The following is an 18347-nucleotide window of genomic DNA, read 5'->3' as shown; positions in this document are numbered from 1 at the left end:
TAGAACCCGCCGTAGCGGGCTCTACCGGCTATTAAAGGCCCGCGTTAAATGCCCGAGCCGAAGGCGAGGGCATTTAACAAGGGAGAGGGACTTTAATAGCCGGTGGAGCCCGCTATGGCGGGTTCTAAGGCTATTAGAACATTCTGCCACTCAGGGCAGAATGTTCTCTTAAAAAAAAAAATGTTCACGGAGCCCGAGGGGATTAAAATCCCCTCGGGCTCCGTGAGGCTTTGTTCACAGCTGTTGCTGTGAACAAAGCGAACATTGGAATGTTGGCGCTGCGGGCTTTTACCGGGCAGTAAAAGCCCGCAGCACTCCATTGTTTTCAATGGAGCCCCCAGCATTCCAATGTTCTAATGTATGCTTTAACTGCTGCTTTACGTCATGAGCACTTTCTATGAATGTATTTATGCACTATGTGATCATGTGAGCAATGGGCACAGATATTTATTAATTATACCTATTCTTTTTTGGCAACAGAGGCCCTAGTCTTTTCTATTGAAAATATGTGTAGGAAAATGGCTCCCTGTTGCAGTTCGCCCCCACGTTTTGCCTGATATTGATGCTGACTTGATTGAGAAGTGTGCTGTGAAGTACTGGGTTTTTCAGAACCCAGTGGTGCCAGGGAACACACCCTAAGACTTCGAGTCCTTCCTGTTTCAGACTACAGAAACACAGAGTCTTCTTGGTGAAGTCAAAGATCTTGTTTATTGGCTGCAGCCAGTAACAGGTATCCTAGAAGTACAACACGGTGTATATTCTCAGGAGACTGCTCCTCTTGCAAAGCTAACCTTCTCTTTTATACAAAATATTATGCTTTGGGCAAACATTCCTTATTTTACAGTTGACCATTCACATATTTTCACTACAAAGAAATAGCAGGGTTATGATGACAGGCCCATATTTCAGTTTGTCCAGCCCTCAATCAATTACCCGGCAAGGCTCAGTACTTTCATCAGATATCAACGGACCCCCAATATAAACAGGCACCTCCTCCTTATAAAGCAAGTCATAAAGAAAGAAACATGGACAGGTGCGTGTAAGATTAGGCATGGTTTGTGTGTGATGAAAGGTTTTATGATGTGTTGTGCCTTGATACTAATCTCATTCGGCCACTGGGAAAGAAACTGGCCGAACAGGTTTGGCTTCAGGCAGTGGAGTCAGCTTGCCCAGGTCACAGAGGAGTCAGCAAAGATGTACGTGTCCTTCAGACTCGTTTTCAGCATTAGACATTGGCCTATGTGAGGGCAATCACAAAATGGCTGTCGTTTAAATGGAACACGAGGGTTCAGGACGGAAACTCTGATATTCGGGTGATTTCGTTACCCGAATATGAATACAATGCTTGTGCATACTATTCTAATCATTCTCGGTCTGCTGATACCAAAATCGTTGTGATACGACGATGTTTATAACACGGGTCCAGAATTTTCAGTACCACAGCTGGGACCCTGCTAACCAGGCCCCAGCACCAGTGTTCTTTCAGTAAAAATGTACCATTGTTTCCACAATTGGCACACCCCTGTCACACAGATAAGTCCCTTGTAAAAGGTACCAGTGGTACCAAGGGCCCTGTGTCTAGGGATGGTGTCTAAGGGCTGTAGCATGTGTTGTGCCACCCTAGGGGACCCCTCACATAACACATGCACACTGCCATTGCAGATTGTGTGTGTTGGTGGGGAGAAAAAGGCAAAGTCGACATGGCATCCCCCTCAGGGTGCCGTGCCCACAAAACACTGCCTGTGGCATAGGTAAGTCACCCCTCTAGCAGGCCTTACAGCCCTAAGGCAGGGTGCACTATACCACAGGTGAGGGCATAGTTGCATGAGTACTATGCCCCTACAGTGTCTAAGACATTGTAAGTGCAGTGTGGCTATATTAAGTATGTGGTCTGGGAGTTTGTCAAAACAAACTCCACAGTTCCATAATGGCTACACTAAATACTGGGAAGTTTGGTATCAAACTTCTCAGAATAATAAACCCACACTGATGCCTGTTGAAGGTGGACCCGCCCCAGAAAGTCATCTCCCACCTTCAGACTACGGCGAACCTCCTGCATACGCTGGGGTTCACTATAAAGTCACACCTGCCTTCCTCTCAGATGCTCCCTTTCATCGGAGCTGTTCTGTACACAGTGCAGTTTCCGGCTTATCCTCCTGAAAAGTGAATCCAGTCCAAGATATTCAGGCTTGGATTCTGATCTTTCAGCCTCTGTCTTGGGTTTCGGTGAGACTGACTCTGAGGCTGCTGGGCCTCATGGCCTTATGCATCCTGCTAGTGACACATGCCAGATGGCGAATGCCGGCTCTGCATTGGGACTTGAAGTTCCAGTGGGCGCAGCATCAGGGGAATCTCTCCGACATGGTCCAGATCTTGGAGGGGACTGCGAAAGACCTGCAGTGGTGGCTTTGGAATCTGCATTGGGTCCACGGCAGATCCCTCTCACTTCCCCAACCATATTTACCTATAGTGACAAATGCGTCACTTCAGGGTTGGGGCGGCCACATGGGAAAGGTGGAGATCAGAGGCCTCTGGTCTCCGGCGAAGTCTGGGCTCCATATCAATCTGCTGGAGCTTCGGGCGATCAGGCTTGGGTTGAAAGCATTTCTACACTCTCTCAAAGGGAAAGTAGTGCAGGTGTTCACCAACAATACTACCACTATGTGGTACTGCAACAAACAAGGCAGTGTATGGTCCTGGACCCTTTGTCAAGAGGCCCTATGCCTCTGGACATGGCTGGAACATTAGGGCATTACCCTGGTGGTTCAACATCTGGCGGGTTCTCTCAACGCCAGAGTGGACGAACCCAGACGTCGATGCACAGGTGATCACTAATGATGTCTCCATCCAGAGGTGGTGCAAGGTCTCTTTCAGCAGTGGGAGAGCCTTGGTTAGATCTGTTCGCCTCAGCAGCGAACAAGCAATGTCAGCTGTTTTGCGCATTGGAGTTTCCAAGGCGGCACTCGCTCGGAGATGCTTTTCTTCTTGAGTGGAACTCCGGCCTCCTTTCCACCTTTCCACCTATACAACGTCTGCCCAGAGTTCTCAAGAAGATCAGGTACGACCGGGCCCAAGTCATCTTGGTGGCTCCGGACTGGGCACGGAGAGTCTGGTATCCAGAACTATTTAGCATGGCCATCGATCCTCCACTCAGACTAACTCTTCAGGCGGATCTTCTGTCGCAGCAACAGAGGACAGTTCTCAACTCAAAGCCTTCATGCGTGGAGATTGAGCGGCGACAGTTGACGACTTTTGTCTTCCACCCAAAGCCTGTGATGTTATCTTAGCAGGCATGCGTCCCTCCACCAAAACTGTATACGCCTGTCGTTGGCATAAATTTGTGGCATGGTGCTCCAGCAAATCTGTTGATCCTCTCTCTGCCCCTCTATCCGAGGTTCTTTTGTTCATTCTTTCTTTAGCCCAACAGGGCTCTGCTTTGAGCACCCTTAAAGGGTATTTATCTGCCATTTTGGCCTTTCTTAGGTTACCTGATCAGCCCTCACTCTTTAAATCCCCTATTGTGAGTAGGTTCCTAAAAGGTCTCACCCTTTTATTTTCTCCCACTCCATTTATCATGCCTCAGTGGGACCTCAATCTTGTCCTTACTTATTTAATGTGTACTCTCTTTGAGCCGATGCACAATTGTCCCTTATGGCGCCTCACCTTCAAAACTGTCTTTCTTGTTGCCATTACCTCTGCTCGCAGGGTGAGTGAGCTTCAGGCCCTTTCATCCAAGCCTCCATACTTGTCTGTGCACCCTGCCAAAGTGGTGTTGCGTACTAAGGCTTCCTTCCTTTCAAAGGTGGTTACGCCTTTTCATGTAGGCCAGTCCATCACCCTGCCTACTTTCTATGTACCCCCACATCCTTCCCACGTGGAGGAGAGACTCCACCTTCTGGATCCAAAAAGAGCGTCGGCGTTCTATCTTAATTGTACTAAAGATTTTCGGGTGGATGATCAACTCTTTGTCGGGTATGTGGGTGCGAAAAAAGGGAAGGCGGTGCAAAAACGTACCATCTCTCGATGGGTACTACTTTGCATCAAGATGTGCTACACTTTGGGCAAGAAGCAATCCCCGGAGGGCTTGCATGCTCATTTCACCAGAGCATTTGCTGCTTCCACTGAGTTTGGCACGCGGAGTTCCTGTCCTGGATATCTGGCAGGCAGCTACGTTAGCGTCCCTGCACACGTTTGCTAAACACTACTGCCTGGACAGTCAGGTCCATCGGGACGGCTAGTTTGGTCATTCGAACCAGCAGGACTTCCTAGTATGATCTTGGTTCGCAGCCCACCACGAGGTTGGCATTGCTTGGGTATCTATTCTAAGGTAAGGAATCTGCAACTACAAGTCTCTACCAGATGTACTAGTTACTTACCTTCGGTAACAAACTATCTGGTAGAGACATATTCTACTTGCAGATTCCTTACCGACCCACCCATCCTCCCCGCTTGTGAACTGATATCTAGGGACAGGGATTCCCCCTTCAGGTCCTTAGGTCTGGCGCACCAATCCCAGGGGTCTTAGCGGCTCTGCTTTGGCTTAGAAAGTCATTAAAACAAACTGACGTCACTGCGCTGAGGCGGCGTCTATGTACTACTCTGGACGTCATCACAGCGACTATGACACCAACGACGCCCGTGGAGTCGACCGACGCCACCTACCGATGAGCAAGGGTATTGCTTGAAGAAAAATCTCCAGATCCAGTCTGACGCCTGGGGGAAATTCTAAGGTAAGGAATCTGCAACTAGAATATGTCTTTACCAGATATTTAATTACCGAAGGTAAGTAACTTGTACAATGTCACTTCTCGTGCCAGCGACGCCACCAGAGCTGAATGGAGCAACCCGACAGCACACACAGGGGTATTGTTCGAGCAAAAGTTTCCGGATCGAGTCTAACTCCTGGGGAAATTCAAAGGTAAGGAATCTGCAGCTAGATAGAGTCTCTATTAGATAATGTGTTACCGAAGGTAAGTAACTTGTTCTTCCGGTGTCAACGATGCGGCGGGGAACCGAACAAAGCCACCCAAAGGCGCACAGGGGTACTGCTAATGCAAAAGCTTTCAGATCCAGTCTGATGCCTGAGAAATTCAAAGGTAAAGAATCTACAGCTAGATATTGTTTCTACCAGATAATGTGTTACCGTAGGTAAGTAACTTGTTCAACTGCCTTGATTTTACCAGGAAGTCAGTTTGCATATTGATGCCTGGCTAATACAAGTCCAAGTGAAAAGTAATCCCAGTGGTGGAAATCAACTGAACGGTAGACAGCAAAGACAAATCTTTGTAGGAAAACAAATGATCTTTGATACATAATCGTTGTAGCATTTGTAAATTGATTCTTAATGTGTGAGATGCCATCTTATTAGTACTCAAAAAGGAAAATAAAATACTGTCTGGCCTTATCCTGCCAGCATTTCAAAAGAAATGTTGATCTCTTACAATGTCATGATACCTTGATAGATGAAATAACGTGTTTTGTGTTTCTTTGTGTGATAGCAAGGGATATTTTATATAGAATATTCTGATAATGGAGAACTGTTTTTGTAGCTCCATAACGTTTTCACATTTTAAGAATATTTTAAAATATTTTAAAAGTTCATGTTTTACTTGTACTGTTTCTAATAAAGCTTTCATGTGTTGAAAAAACAGTAAAGCTGAACACTCCCAGTTCTTCAATAACTATAGCTGTTTGTTTCCTTTCTAATGATGACGAGACTTAGGGCCTAATTCAGATATTGGCGGGCATGTTACTCATCACAGAGGTGACTCATACCCCGTCCACCAATGTCTGAATACCATAGGTAGGATATAATAGGATTTAGATATTTGCGGACGGGATATCCTTCACCGTTGGGACAGAGTAACTCGTCCACCAATATCTAAATCAGGCCCTTAATGTCCTAGAGATGGACAAACAAATGAAAATATAGAACATCCTTTTCACTGTTAGCTATTAAATGTTTGACAAGACAGATTATTAAAGCATTTGGGTATACCATGTCTTTACTGATGACAACTCTGAACTTTATCTTGCATGCCTAGATTCCCGGAATGTTATTTACAGACCTGCATACCCAGGGGACTGTGAAGAGTGACAAAGAACATAAGAAAAGATCACCTGGTAACCTTTGTTACTTTCTTTTGGCATTATAATTGTCTTTACTGAGCCTTATACATCATTGAGGTATATTCCTACACTGCAATTCAAATGTATCTATCTGTCCTGTTCATGTTATGTACATGTGTTTGTTTGTGGTCAATTACTGTGTATTTCTTTGTTAGAGTATCATCAATATTAACAACAAAAAAAACAATAATCAAAAAGTTAATATGTTAAAAACCTGACATATTTCAGACTAAATAGTCATTATTTGAATAAGTAGATTAATTTGCTTTTTTAGCACTTAACACAGAATAACCAGTTTCCTGCTATTACCGAACAATACTCTCAATGGAAGCTCAGAATGAATTATGCAGAACCAATATCTTTGCTACTTTAAATCTTAATGGGCAGATTATAAAATAAAGTATGGTGAGCAAAAGAACGATGGATTAATCCCACATCTGTGACTGGGGGTGAGTGTTTGCTTTGTTCAGCACTCCGTCCATCACCCTTTTGTGTTGCTAAAGTTGCCCTAAGTGGGAAGGGTATGCCCAGACGTGGGTCCCATGCTCACTGTGCCACTGGATTCTAGCTAGCCTGGCTGATGAACAGTGATACCCAGAAACTGGTCCCAGGATGCTTGTTTCTGGTCCGGGGAGGACCTGGCTTGGCAGTTCGGGCTGGACTGTTCCCATGAGGAACAGAGTCAAGACTGATTTGCATATGGCTGGGTCCAAACTGGGGTGGCATGGTGAGCAAAAGAACAATGGATTAAACCCAGATCTGTGACTGCGGGTGAGTGTTTGCATTGTTCAGCACTCCATCCATCATCCTTTTGTGTTGCTAAAGTTGCCCTAAGTGGGAAGGGTATGCCCAGATGTGGGTCATGTGCTCACTATGCCACTGGATTCAAGCTAGCCTGGGTGATGAAGGGTGATACCCTGAAACTAGTCCCAGGATGCTTGTTTCCGGTCCAGGGAGGACCTGGCTTGGCAGTTCGGGCTGGACTGTTCCCATGAGGTACAGGGTCAAGACTGATTTGCATATGGCTGAGTCCAAACTAGGGTGGCATGGTGAGCAAAAGAACAATGGATTAAACCCAGATCTGTGACTAGGGATGAGTCATTGCATTGTTCAGCACTCCGTCCATCATCCTTTTGTGTTGCTATAAAATAAAGCTTCCTAGTGTGGAGGCTTTGCAACTCTCGCTTTTGCTTGTATTTCCAATATTCCCTCCCCGGACATTGGACTCAATTCTCCAGACCCAACTGCCACTAATGAATCTGCATCTTTTGCCACTGTCATTTGCAGGGCAGTGGAAGGGCTTAATCTGACAATGCCCATGCACAAATTTAAAACCAATGTCTTAACTGAAGTCCTCAACCCAGCATCCACAAACCAGAAACCTCTGCTGCCTTTCAGCAAGGCTGTTACAGACATATTGGGGGCACCTGGGCAAAGCCAGGATTTCCCTACCAGTTAATAAACAGGTAGCACAGCGGCACCGGCCTGCTTTCAGGGACCCGGACTTCTTAGTGCAACATCCTACCCCAGAGAGGGTGGTAGGTCTGGCATCATCTAGTCTCCTCAGTCCCAACTCCTTTCCCCACCTAGCAGGGAATCCAAGAAACATGCTTTCTACAGTGCCAGCCTTGACTTATGATAAGTCGATACCTGCTCCCTCCTGGGAGAGTATTTGCACACCTTATGGGACAGAGTAATGGACACCTTGCGCAATGCCACTGCTCGCTCTCAGGGCCTAGCTTAGTCTGTTTGTCAGTTTTCCCAGCAGCAACATCTCTTTTGTGGCTTCAGAAGGGCATATCAGCAGAGGCAACCCCAATACCCGCCTCTGCAGCAGGACTCACTGCTCTTTTGAGGGTGAGGTCAGTTAGCAGACAGAGTTCAGGCCCCCACAGGCAGCGTTTTACCCAGACCTGCACCTCTCTTCCTGCAGCCTCCACAAAATGACTTTAATTTGTCCTTGATTGTACCAGATCGCCTGGCAGGATGTCGAGTCACCTTTCCTCTCCCCGGTTGGAGGAGCGTCACATAAGACCAATAGTTCCTCCAGATCATGGAACACGGATACACTCTCTACCTTTTCTGTCTTATCCCTCAGACATGGCACTTCCACCACAACACCTCCTGGAGGACCACTTGTCCATACTATGCTGAGCAGTTCAGGAGCCCTCCTGGCCAAGGGAGCAATAGAGTGGGTGACGACACCAGAGATCAGAACTGTTTGTTACTCTTGTTACTTTCTGGTGCCGAAAAAAGGCAGAGGTCTTTATACCATCCTAGATCTCCGCCCTCTGACCCTCTTCCTCTGGAAGGACATGTTCAAATTACTCACTCTGGCCCTAGTTCTGTCTGCCCTGGATCCAGGAGACTGGAAGGTGGCACTCGACTTGCAGGATGCATATTGTTGCATCCACATCCTGCAGTCCTACAGGCATTACCTACAGTTCCAAATTGGCCAAGAGAACCTTCACTTCTCTGTGCTTCCCTTTGGCTTGACCAGTGCACCTCGAGTGTTGACAAAAGCACTTGTGGTGGTTGCAGCCTGTTTGCGGAGGTTGAGCATACCAGTCTTCCCACCCCACAATGACTGTCTACTAAATTAGGCTTATCTCAGTCGTCAACCACCGCCAGACATTAGCCACACTGTTAACATTGCTGTGTTTCTCTATCAATGTGCCAATGTCACACCTGACTCCTTGAGAGTGGCTCTCCTTCATCGAGCCATCCTGGATATGTTGCTTTTACTAGCTATTCCTTCGCCTAACGAGTCAGGACATTCAGACTACTATCCTGATGTTTCAACCCTTGACAAGGGTCTCTGTGAGAGCAGCTCTGAGGCTTCTGACCTCTTGACCTTTTGCATCCTGTTTCTGGACCACATCAGGTGACATGCAGGCTCTGCAGTGGCTTGTGAAGTTGCAGTGGCACCAAAGCAAGCTGTCATACTACATCCACATGTCAAAGGAGACTGCAAAAGATCTGTAGTGGTGGCTGCTTGGTGGCAGTTGGATTGGTAGTAGACTCCTCTCCCTCCCCCACCTAGAGTTAACAGTCATTTTGGATGCATGGTTGCTGGGTTGGAGGAGTCACCTGGGAGAGGAGGACATTAGAGGACTCTGGTCTCCAGCAATCTCTCGTCTTCACATAAATTTGTTGGAGTTGTGAGTGATTCGCTTGTCGTTTAAGGCCTTCCTACCAACCACCTACTGGGAACGGTGCAGGTTCTCACAGACAACACAACCTCCATCTGGTACTACAACAAATAGGGTGGAGTGGGTTTGCAGGTCCTGTGCAAGTAGGCTCTGCACCTTTGGAAATGGCTGAATGCTCCAGGCTTCTCCCTGATCACTCAACACTTGCCTGGATTTTCAACTGCCAGGATAGGCAAACTCAGCCACTGGTGCCTTGTGGATCACAAATGAAAGTTGCACTAAGAGGTGTGGCACAAGGCGTCCTCTAGCAGTGGGAGAACCGTGGCATGATCTATTCTCCAATGCAGAGAACCTGAAGAGTTCAAACATTTGCACATTGGAGTTCTTAAGGAAGTCTTCCCTTCGTGACAATTTCTGTCTGCATTGTGGGATCAAGACTCCTGTATGCCTTCCTGCCCAGAGTGCTGAAAAAGGTCAAGAAAGACCAGGCCTAAGTCACCCTGGTAGCTTCAGGAGAACACTAGTAGCTCCGGGAAAACTTTATGACACAGCAACACTGTCAGTCTTGCACCTGAATGTGCACAATCTATACCTCCACGCTTGGAGATTGAGCGGCGTCACTTGATGGATTTCAGTCTTTCTTACAAAGTAGTTGGTGTCATTTTGGTAGCCAAACACCACTTAACTAAGTTTGTATATTCAGGGAGCTAGGAACAGTTTAATGCCTGGTGTTCCCTCCATCAGTGTCAACCCTTACAAGCAAGCTTATCAGATATCCTGTTTGTCTTTCATTGGTCCGGCAAGGACTTGCTGTTGCCATAGTTAAAGGTAATTTGTTAGCCCTTTCAGCCTTTTTGTGATTACTAAATCAGCCATCCCTCTTTAAATCCCCATTGTGATGTGTTTTGTGAAGGGACTGACTCATGTTCCCACCAACACCTTTCGTGATGCCACAGTGGAACCTTAATTTTGCTGTCGGTTATCTAATGTGCTTGACATACAAACCTATGCAATTGCCCCTGGTGCCTACCTACCATCACGATGTTTTTTCTGGTTGCAGTCATATGCAATCATATCTTCTAGGCGAGTGAGTGATCTCCAGGAATTGTGTGTCTAACAACCAATCACCTCGTTCGCCACAGACTAGACTAGGCAAACTAGTCCTCTTTTATGCCTAAGGTGGTTACACCCTTTCACTTAGGGTAATCGCTTACTTTGCTGGCCTTTAATGCTCCAGCTCACCCCTTTAAGAAGGCGGCAATGGCTTTACCAACTTGACCGTAAGAGACCTCTTAGTTTTTACACAGATCAAACCAGAGAATACCAGCAAGATTACCAGCTTTTTGTTGGCTTCTCTGAATTTTCAGAAGGGTTGCATGCTCACTCTACCAGAGCAAAGGCTGCTACCACTGCACTGGTGTGTGGTGTTCCAGTCATGGACATTTGCCAGGCTGTTACGTGTGCATCCACCCACAACGTTCACAAAGCACTACTGCCTAGACAACCAGGTCCAGTGGGATGGTCACTTTGTCTGATCTGTTCTTCAGGATTTCCTTGTGTGAGTTTATCCCAGACCCACCACCTATGGAGGTACTGCTATGATACCTCTTGTCAAGGTGAGGAATCCGCAGTTATAAGCCTCTACCAGACAAACATGTTACTTACCTTTGAGAACGCCTTTTGTGGTAGAGTCTTTACCTAACTGCAGATTTCTTATTGACCGACCCTTTTCCCTGTTCTGTGCGATGTCTCAGGGAGTCCATTATTCAGATTCCAAATCTAAAACATCTGCACACTTCACTTATGATTTCACAGGCGAGAGAGCAGAAAGAAACTCACATCAGCATGTAGAGATGGCTATTTTATAGTGGCCCCAAGGTCACATCCAGAACAGACGGATCTGACACAAAGCCACACAGTACACCTGTTGACACACGGGAGAATTGTGTTAATTTCCAGATGCAGTCTGGAGAAATGCACAAGATATTGAATCTGCAGATAGTCTCTACCAGAAAAGGCGTTACCCCCGGTAGGTAACATGTTCGAATTGTACCATCTATTTTATATTTATCTTTAATTCCACAAGTAAAACAATAGCACACTTGTAAATAATGCACTCTTTTCTATGCCATGTTCGCAGAGCATTTCTCAACATAGTCCATCTCCAGCAAAATCCCCTAAATTCATAGAAAGGGAACTGGTGGCTTGTGTCCTAGCTGGACTTAACTGGTCTTTTCTTAAATGAAAAATATGCCCTGACTTCCATACCACGCCTTCAAATGTACTAAATGGTTTGGGGCATAGTACTAATATAAAGAGTAACAGGTTTATTCCATTGGGCAAGCAGTAACCTTCCTAAGAATATCTATTTGTTATTCAAACTAATATACTAAGAGAAATACAAAATAGGATCTTCTTGTTTACCCTTTTGTCACTATCCTTGCATTACGATTTACCAGGTAAACACTTGCAGCGCTGACATTAACAAAATCAGACATTATGAAATCTGTGGCAATCTTTAGCTTTGATGGGTGGACCACTCAGGTGCAGGTAAAGAGTCCTTGTGAAACACGACCTGTGGGGTTTCAGCGAATCTTCTAAACCCAACATGGTTGGTAACTCTAGTTACTAGCCCCATCAGAATACTGGCCCACTTTTATATGGTTACCTTAAGTCAAGACGTGTGTTTTATGAAGCTTCTTCTCAGTAATTATTGTTTTGGGACATCGTGTTTCTGTGTTCTGTGCAGTTAAGGGTATTCAATTAAATGTGTTTTTATCCGAAGTCACCAATTTTAACTACTTTGTATATAATTCAAACAATTAATTCTCATCACTTCTTTTGAATAATTTCCTTGCACGGAGGATGTACAAATTATGACTGTGTTTTCGTACAATCAATTTTAGGTGAATCTGATTTTCTCAAGACGTTTTTGATGATTCACGAGTCCTGCAAAGCATATGGTGCTACTCCAAATCGATACATGACGTTTCTGCGTGTGTACAATTCAATGTACAACCGCAAAAAAGCTGAATTGACAAAACGACAAAGCCATTTACAGGTACATTTAAAAATATATAGTGTATACTTATCTTAATTCCTCTTGAAAGCAGTATCATGTAATCTTGGGAAACAATCAAAGATGTGGGGTTCACCAGGAATGTGTGTGTGAAAAATGTTCCGCTTTCAGACCGTGCTCATTTTAAAAACCCAGTTTGTCAAAGCCATTAGGTCTGTCGTTAACTGCAGATGTATTTGTTTTGCCAATGCCTTTTTCCTACGACACTGTTTTTGTAAACCTTTATTGCAAAACATCTAAAGATGCTACTCCTGTGGGCAAATGCATGTGCCTGTACTGTTGACGATTTTGGGATGGCATTTGTAATACATTTTTACAGATTTTTAAGATGGTCACTCGTGCGTGTGCATGCGCACACACTGGTGGACATCTTGGAGTGGCTTTCGTGCTTAAGGCATTTTAAGATAGCTTCCCAGGTGGCCACCTAAGAATAGCTTACAAAGGCACTTTCCAAGGTGGCGACTGCTAACAGAGCCGTGCGTGGTAAGTGCCACACTACAAGTAGCAGCAAGGGCCCGGTAACTGTTAGCAAATCTGCCACCCTTTTATAAGTAACAAAAAAAAGGTCCAAGAACAGCAGTCAATGTCTTTCTTATTTTTTAAGTACCCATTGGGCCATTAGGCCCTGCTATTAAAGGGGCACTTTTTTCTACTGATGGGCGCATTGTGCACAAGCTCTGTGCCGTCCTTTTCAGGGCGCTGATCTTTCACCGTAGAGTGTATGCTGCGGGGGGCTGAATCAAAATGTGCAGACAAGTGGATGGAAGGGGCTGACTGAAAGCCCGTGCAAGTATTTACGGATGTGCATGTATTTATTTAGTATTGTTTTGAAATACATGGATGACGCGATACTTGAGATCTATTAAAACAAATGCAATAATTACTACTTTATTTTAACAAACCATATGTTACTGGTTAGACATGGGTGGAGCCAGTTTCTTCCTATTTTTGTTTTCATGGCCTCAGTGCACACAATAATCATGCCCTATATTCATTGCTGTATAGTCTGTAGGGGCTCAATATGTGCAATGCTGTCCAATTAATATCGCAAGGAAGTGAAGGATAATTACCCCCATGGGCAGTGACTATACTCGCAGGACAGGTTTTTCACCTGCTGCTGCAAAGGGGAGAGTTGCTTATTGGCTGCTTCTGTTTAAAATTGTCTGTTTTGCTCTTTGTGGGTCAGTGATGTTATTTTGTGTTTCTACTGTTTCTGTGTAGTAAAATTACCATAGTGTGTATGTACTGTGCATGACTGGTGCAGCCCAGGAGTGAATTTAGTCTGTCTTGTGTGTGAACGGTACAACTGGCGGTTGCAAAGGCAGCGTGATAGAGAGCAATGGAACTGCAGGGCCCCCATAGAGCATTCCTGCGGTTCTTTGACACTGACCATAGGATAGGAATCATAGTTATCTTTTGAAGCACAGGGGACACTCCTTGTTCCATTCCTGCTTCGTTCACCCCCGCCCTCAAGGTGCTATCCCAGCAGGCTGTGAGGTAGCTGTGTGAGGAAGCTTTTCGTTGTTTTGTGCTTTAGAAAGTTCTAACTCAAATGTACTGTTGTTCTTCATTCCCTCAACAATATCACTGCTGTGACCAGGGATGAGCTCTTCTTTGGATTTGGCAGTTGTGCTCATACTCCATCAAGATTACAATTGGTGCTTGGGGTGATCTCTTGTGTTTGGGTGGCACGCATGAGCTTTGGGTCCAAGGAAAATCCCAAGACATAGATGTTGCTATCTCTGGCAAGTGCAAGTGAGTGTTGCTTCTGCCTAACTATGGCAGTGCAGCCCCATCTCTCCATCTGGAGACATGCACCTATATTGGGGAAAACAGATAAAACACAACTTATATAAAAATTATATATATTTATTTGCATTAATTACATAAAGTCACACATTTAAAGCACAGCCATACTAAAGATACCAAGAAACAGGCACCCTTATACATCATAGCATACAGGAGGAACCACAGTTGTATATCATGACAAATGTAATAAGAGAATCCCCACCATCTGTACATATGAAAAGATCTGAAGCTGTTTCCACTTTCTTCAATATCAAGCCAGCTAATCAGTAAACAGGATCAAACGCAACAAGATAAAACAACCAGAGGCATGCTGCTGCAAGTACACGTCCTGGGTGGGGTGTTGTGGGGCGAAAGGGTCCCAACAAAGGAGAGAGCACAGGGGCAACCACCATAATAGGAGCCTATTTGTGGGAGAGTTCCATCCCCGAAGCACAAGCCATGGTGAGAGCAGGCCGATCCATCCCCAGTGTGGTAGTTCTTGACCAGTGGTGGTGAAGATCCCCAGGCAGTAGTAGCTGCTAGTGACAGATGTGGGGGCACACGAGGGTTCAGGGCAGCCTCTTGTCTGACTTGGCCTCCACATCAAATAAGACCGTTTCCCAGTCCCGGGGCTTGGATGGGCCAGACCGACCAGCGCCCGCCCTGTGAAGTGCAACTCGCTCAGCCAGTATACCGGACTGCAGGTCTTAGGGCCATAACTGTATGGGGTTGGCAAGGGCTGACTTCCAGCTAACAGTTATCAGTCATTTAGCATGGATCAGGGCCAAGTCAATGAATTTATTTGGAGGTTTTTGTTTGAATGTGAATGTGGTGAGGCCTAACAAACAGTGCAGTGTGTCTTTTGGCAGGGGGGAACCCAGGGCTTCCAAGGTGTAGCTAAGTGTTTCATCCCAGTAAGAGCTGATGGAGGTAGAGGTCCAAACCATGTGTATGAAGTCTCCCTCAGTAGTGGAACAGCGGGGGCAGGCATCACCGGCACCTGAGTACATACGTGCTATCCGCTTGGGGGTGAGATAGATATGATGGAGATAGTTGAGCTGAGTATACTTAAGTCTGGCATTGGTAGAGACAACTTTAGGCACACCTGTACATTGTGTCCAGTGCTAATCTGTGAGTGTGATAGACAGTGTAGTGTCTCAGTATGCTCACAAGGATGAAAGTGGTGTACCCCTATCTGCGCTATGAGCTATACAGGCACGTAAAGGCACGCCAAGCTCTGCTGTGTGTGGGTAGTGATTGTAGGAACTGTGAGATCTCTGGCTCATCATGTGTCCTGTGCCAAACCTGGTGCACGTGACATGTGAGTCTAACGTCGATAAGGAAAGAGCCCAGTGGAATGCCATAATCATCAACAAGGCTTTCAAAGGTGTATAAGAGCTTATCATCAATGAGGTCTCCCCACTTGAAAAGGCCCACCTGCGCCCCATGGATGGCTTCTGGTCTCAGTCAAAGTGTGGAGCACCTCAGCATTGCCCAGAGGTGCAAGCCTGGTGCACATGGGGTAAGTATACAGTGTTCAGCTGTATAGGTTCTCCAGCAGTCCCTAGTTCTTCGCATGAGGATATTCCCCCTAAACCCCACTTTGGATCTTCGTTGGAGCCCAGCAACCACCTTAATACCACTGGCGGTAACGCTCCACCAAACCAATGCCCTAAGTCAGACATGTTATACCCAGCCAGCCAGTGTGACGGCCACTGCAACTGGGTTGTGGTGTAGTAATACTTGTAGTTTGGTACCCCCAGGCCGACCTCAGTCATTGAGGCATATAGCTTAAATATGATTACTCGTCTCATCCCCATACCTCTCATCACGGCGATCAGCAGTGAGCGAAGTTCTGCAAAGAACCTCTCGGGCTGCAGGACAAACATGGTAGAAAAGAAATACAGCAGTCGTGGAAGTACCAACATTTTAGAGCTGGCTATGCGCTCCATAGGAGAGAGCTGGAGGGCCGTCCAGAATCGTATGGTACCATGCACACCAGTCAGCACCCTTCCTACGTTACTGTCCACCAGGTTTTAGTCCGCGTGGTAACACTGTAATCCCCAGATATTGAAAAGTGTTGTAGCTCCAGGGTAGAGGGGCAGGAGGGAGCCTCTGCCTTTCTTCACTCATGATCGCTGTTAGGGGGAAAAGATGGGACTTGTCCGAGTTCACTTTCAAGCCAGAGGGGACCCCAAATAGGCGCAGTAGTTCCATAAGTTGAGGGATGTAGTCCGCTTCCCCGCGGAGATACACTAGTGCATCGTCAGCATATAATAAAATTATATGCCATCTGTCCCTGACCCGAAAGCTCCAGTCCAGTGCCCTACAACAAACTGCACATGAATGGCGTTCCATGGCCAGAGCAAAGATGATTGCGGACAGGGGACAACTTTGTCGATTTCCTTGCTTACTGGGGAACAAATCAGAGATAATATAACCTGTCTTTCATGCAATCGGCGTAATATATAGCAGGGATGCCTGCAGCTTGGGGAGACACAGCAGCATCTGCTGCCACCGGAGCCACATACAACATGGTACAGTATGTATGCAAGGTGAGGGTAACTGCATCCTAGGAATTGACTATTGTGCCCATTACATTCCGGATAGCGGTGATCCAAGTGTTTGTAGTTCCCAGTTTAATTGTATAATTGTTCTTAACTGAGCCTGACCATGTTGTAAAAAATTCAGATCTCCTTTCAGGAGGTCCAGGGCTGAGGACAAAATGTGATTTAACAAGTACACTCTTTTAGAAAGTGTGTGCATTCCATTGCTGATTTATTTAATTTATGCTGCAACTTCTTTCTTTGAATATTTATGTAATTCATTATAAATTGTATATATTTCTGTGGCGCGGAATCTTTTATTTCTTTTAGAACGCGGCCCTGGAAGAAAGTCTGAAAAATTAATGTTTTCAATAATTAAGGAAAAGTATTCTTTCACTGCTGAAAGACTAGAGGGTTCCAACCATCGTTGGTATGGACTTATGTACACTATGGTCCTCATTACAACCGTTGCGGACGATGCAATGTTGGCAGTAGGACCGCAAACAGGCAGGCGGTTATTACCGCCCCATTATGACATTAGCAGTTTGGCACATGCCAAACCGCCAATGTACCACACTGTCCGCCACGGCGGTAATGACTGCCAGGCTGGAGACAACGGTGTCCAGCCCGTCGGCCATCACCAGTCCACCTGCGGGATCATGACCCCGCAAACCGCCATGGACTTCGTGGATTTTGAACCGCCACGAAATACCCCTCCCACTCACACACATACACGTGCACTTACAAGCACACATGCACACATACATACACGTTACATCCTCACTACACACATCACACCCCCCGCAAACGTACACGCACCCACACACCCCCTCTAAACACTCACACCCCCATTCACGCACACAACACCCCCCACCCCCCTCCCTTGTCGGACGATCACCTTACCTGCTTCGGTGGTCCTCCAGGATGTAACCGGATCTATGGGGGCTGGTCCGCCGCCAGCACCCTGTCACCAGAACACCGCCACGCCGAATACTGGAACGTAATTCGGTGGGCGGTGTTCTGATGACGTGGCGGTGATGGAGGAGCAGTCTCCACTACACCGCTGAACGACCGTATGGCTGCTGGCGGCTCTCCGTCCAAAAAATGGCAGAGGGTCGCCACCAGTCATAATATGGTTGGCGGAAGACCGCCAACACTGGCGGTCTTCAGCCCAGCGGGACCTCGGCAGTCTTTCAAAAAGACCGCTGAGGTTGGAATGAGGACATATATATGGTAAATACTACATATGTTTATCTATTATGCTGTGGATCAGGAAGATTCATTTTAGGTCCAGGAGTGTTGGAAAAGAAACGCTGCAAACAAGTATTAGAATCATAAAGCTGTAAGGCTAAACCCTAAACAGGGAATTTAGTTAGATTATAGGTTTCATTTGGTATCATATCAATTATGTCTGATTCAGACATATTTGTTTCAAATTGCCAGTTACTAAACATGGTCAGATTGACTTTTGGAATAGAAGATTTCTTCAAGTCCTTCATTGTCCCAAATCCCAGACAAGTTGTCTGCTGGATAGTTTTGTTGAGTAAGATCATTTCCTTTGGTGTTATACAGGCTCTAAATAAGGTGTCTTTGTCCTGGATTTGCCAAAATTTGGTTCCCCAAATAGTTTTTTCATCAACATTTGCTTTCCAA

General features: G+C 46.0%; 1 protein-coding gene across 2 annotated transcripts in view; it reads left to right on the top strand.

Annotated features, from left to right (window-relative positions):
• Window positions 1-18347, top strand: part of DYNC2H1 (dynein cytoplasmic 2 heavy chain 1) — a 1541159-nt gene that overhangs the window by 720937 nt on the left and 801875 nt on the right. For both annotated transcript variants that reach the window (XM_069202358.1, XM_069202357.1), the window contains exons 53-54: window positions 6045-6123; window positions 12188-12342. In XM_069202358.1, the coding sequence (XP_069058459.1) occupies window positions 6045-6123; window positions 12188-12342 (234 nt within the window). The remainder of the gene's footprint in view (window positions 1-6044; window positions 6124-12187; window positions 12343-18347) is intronic.

The sequence above is a fragment of the Pleurodeles waltl genome, chromosome 8 (genome assembly GCF_031143425.1).
Source record: "Pleurodeles waltl isolate 20211129_DDA chromosome 8, aPleWal1.hap1.20221129, whole genome shotgun sequence".
In the NCBI taxonomy this organism is placed as follows: Eukaryota; Metazoa; Chordata; class Amphibia; order Caudata; family Salamandridae; genus Pleurodeles; species Pleurodeles waltl.
This window is presented reverse-complemented; position numbering and strand designations above follow the sequence as displayed.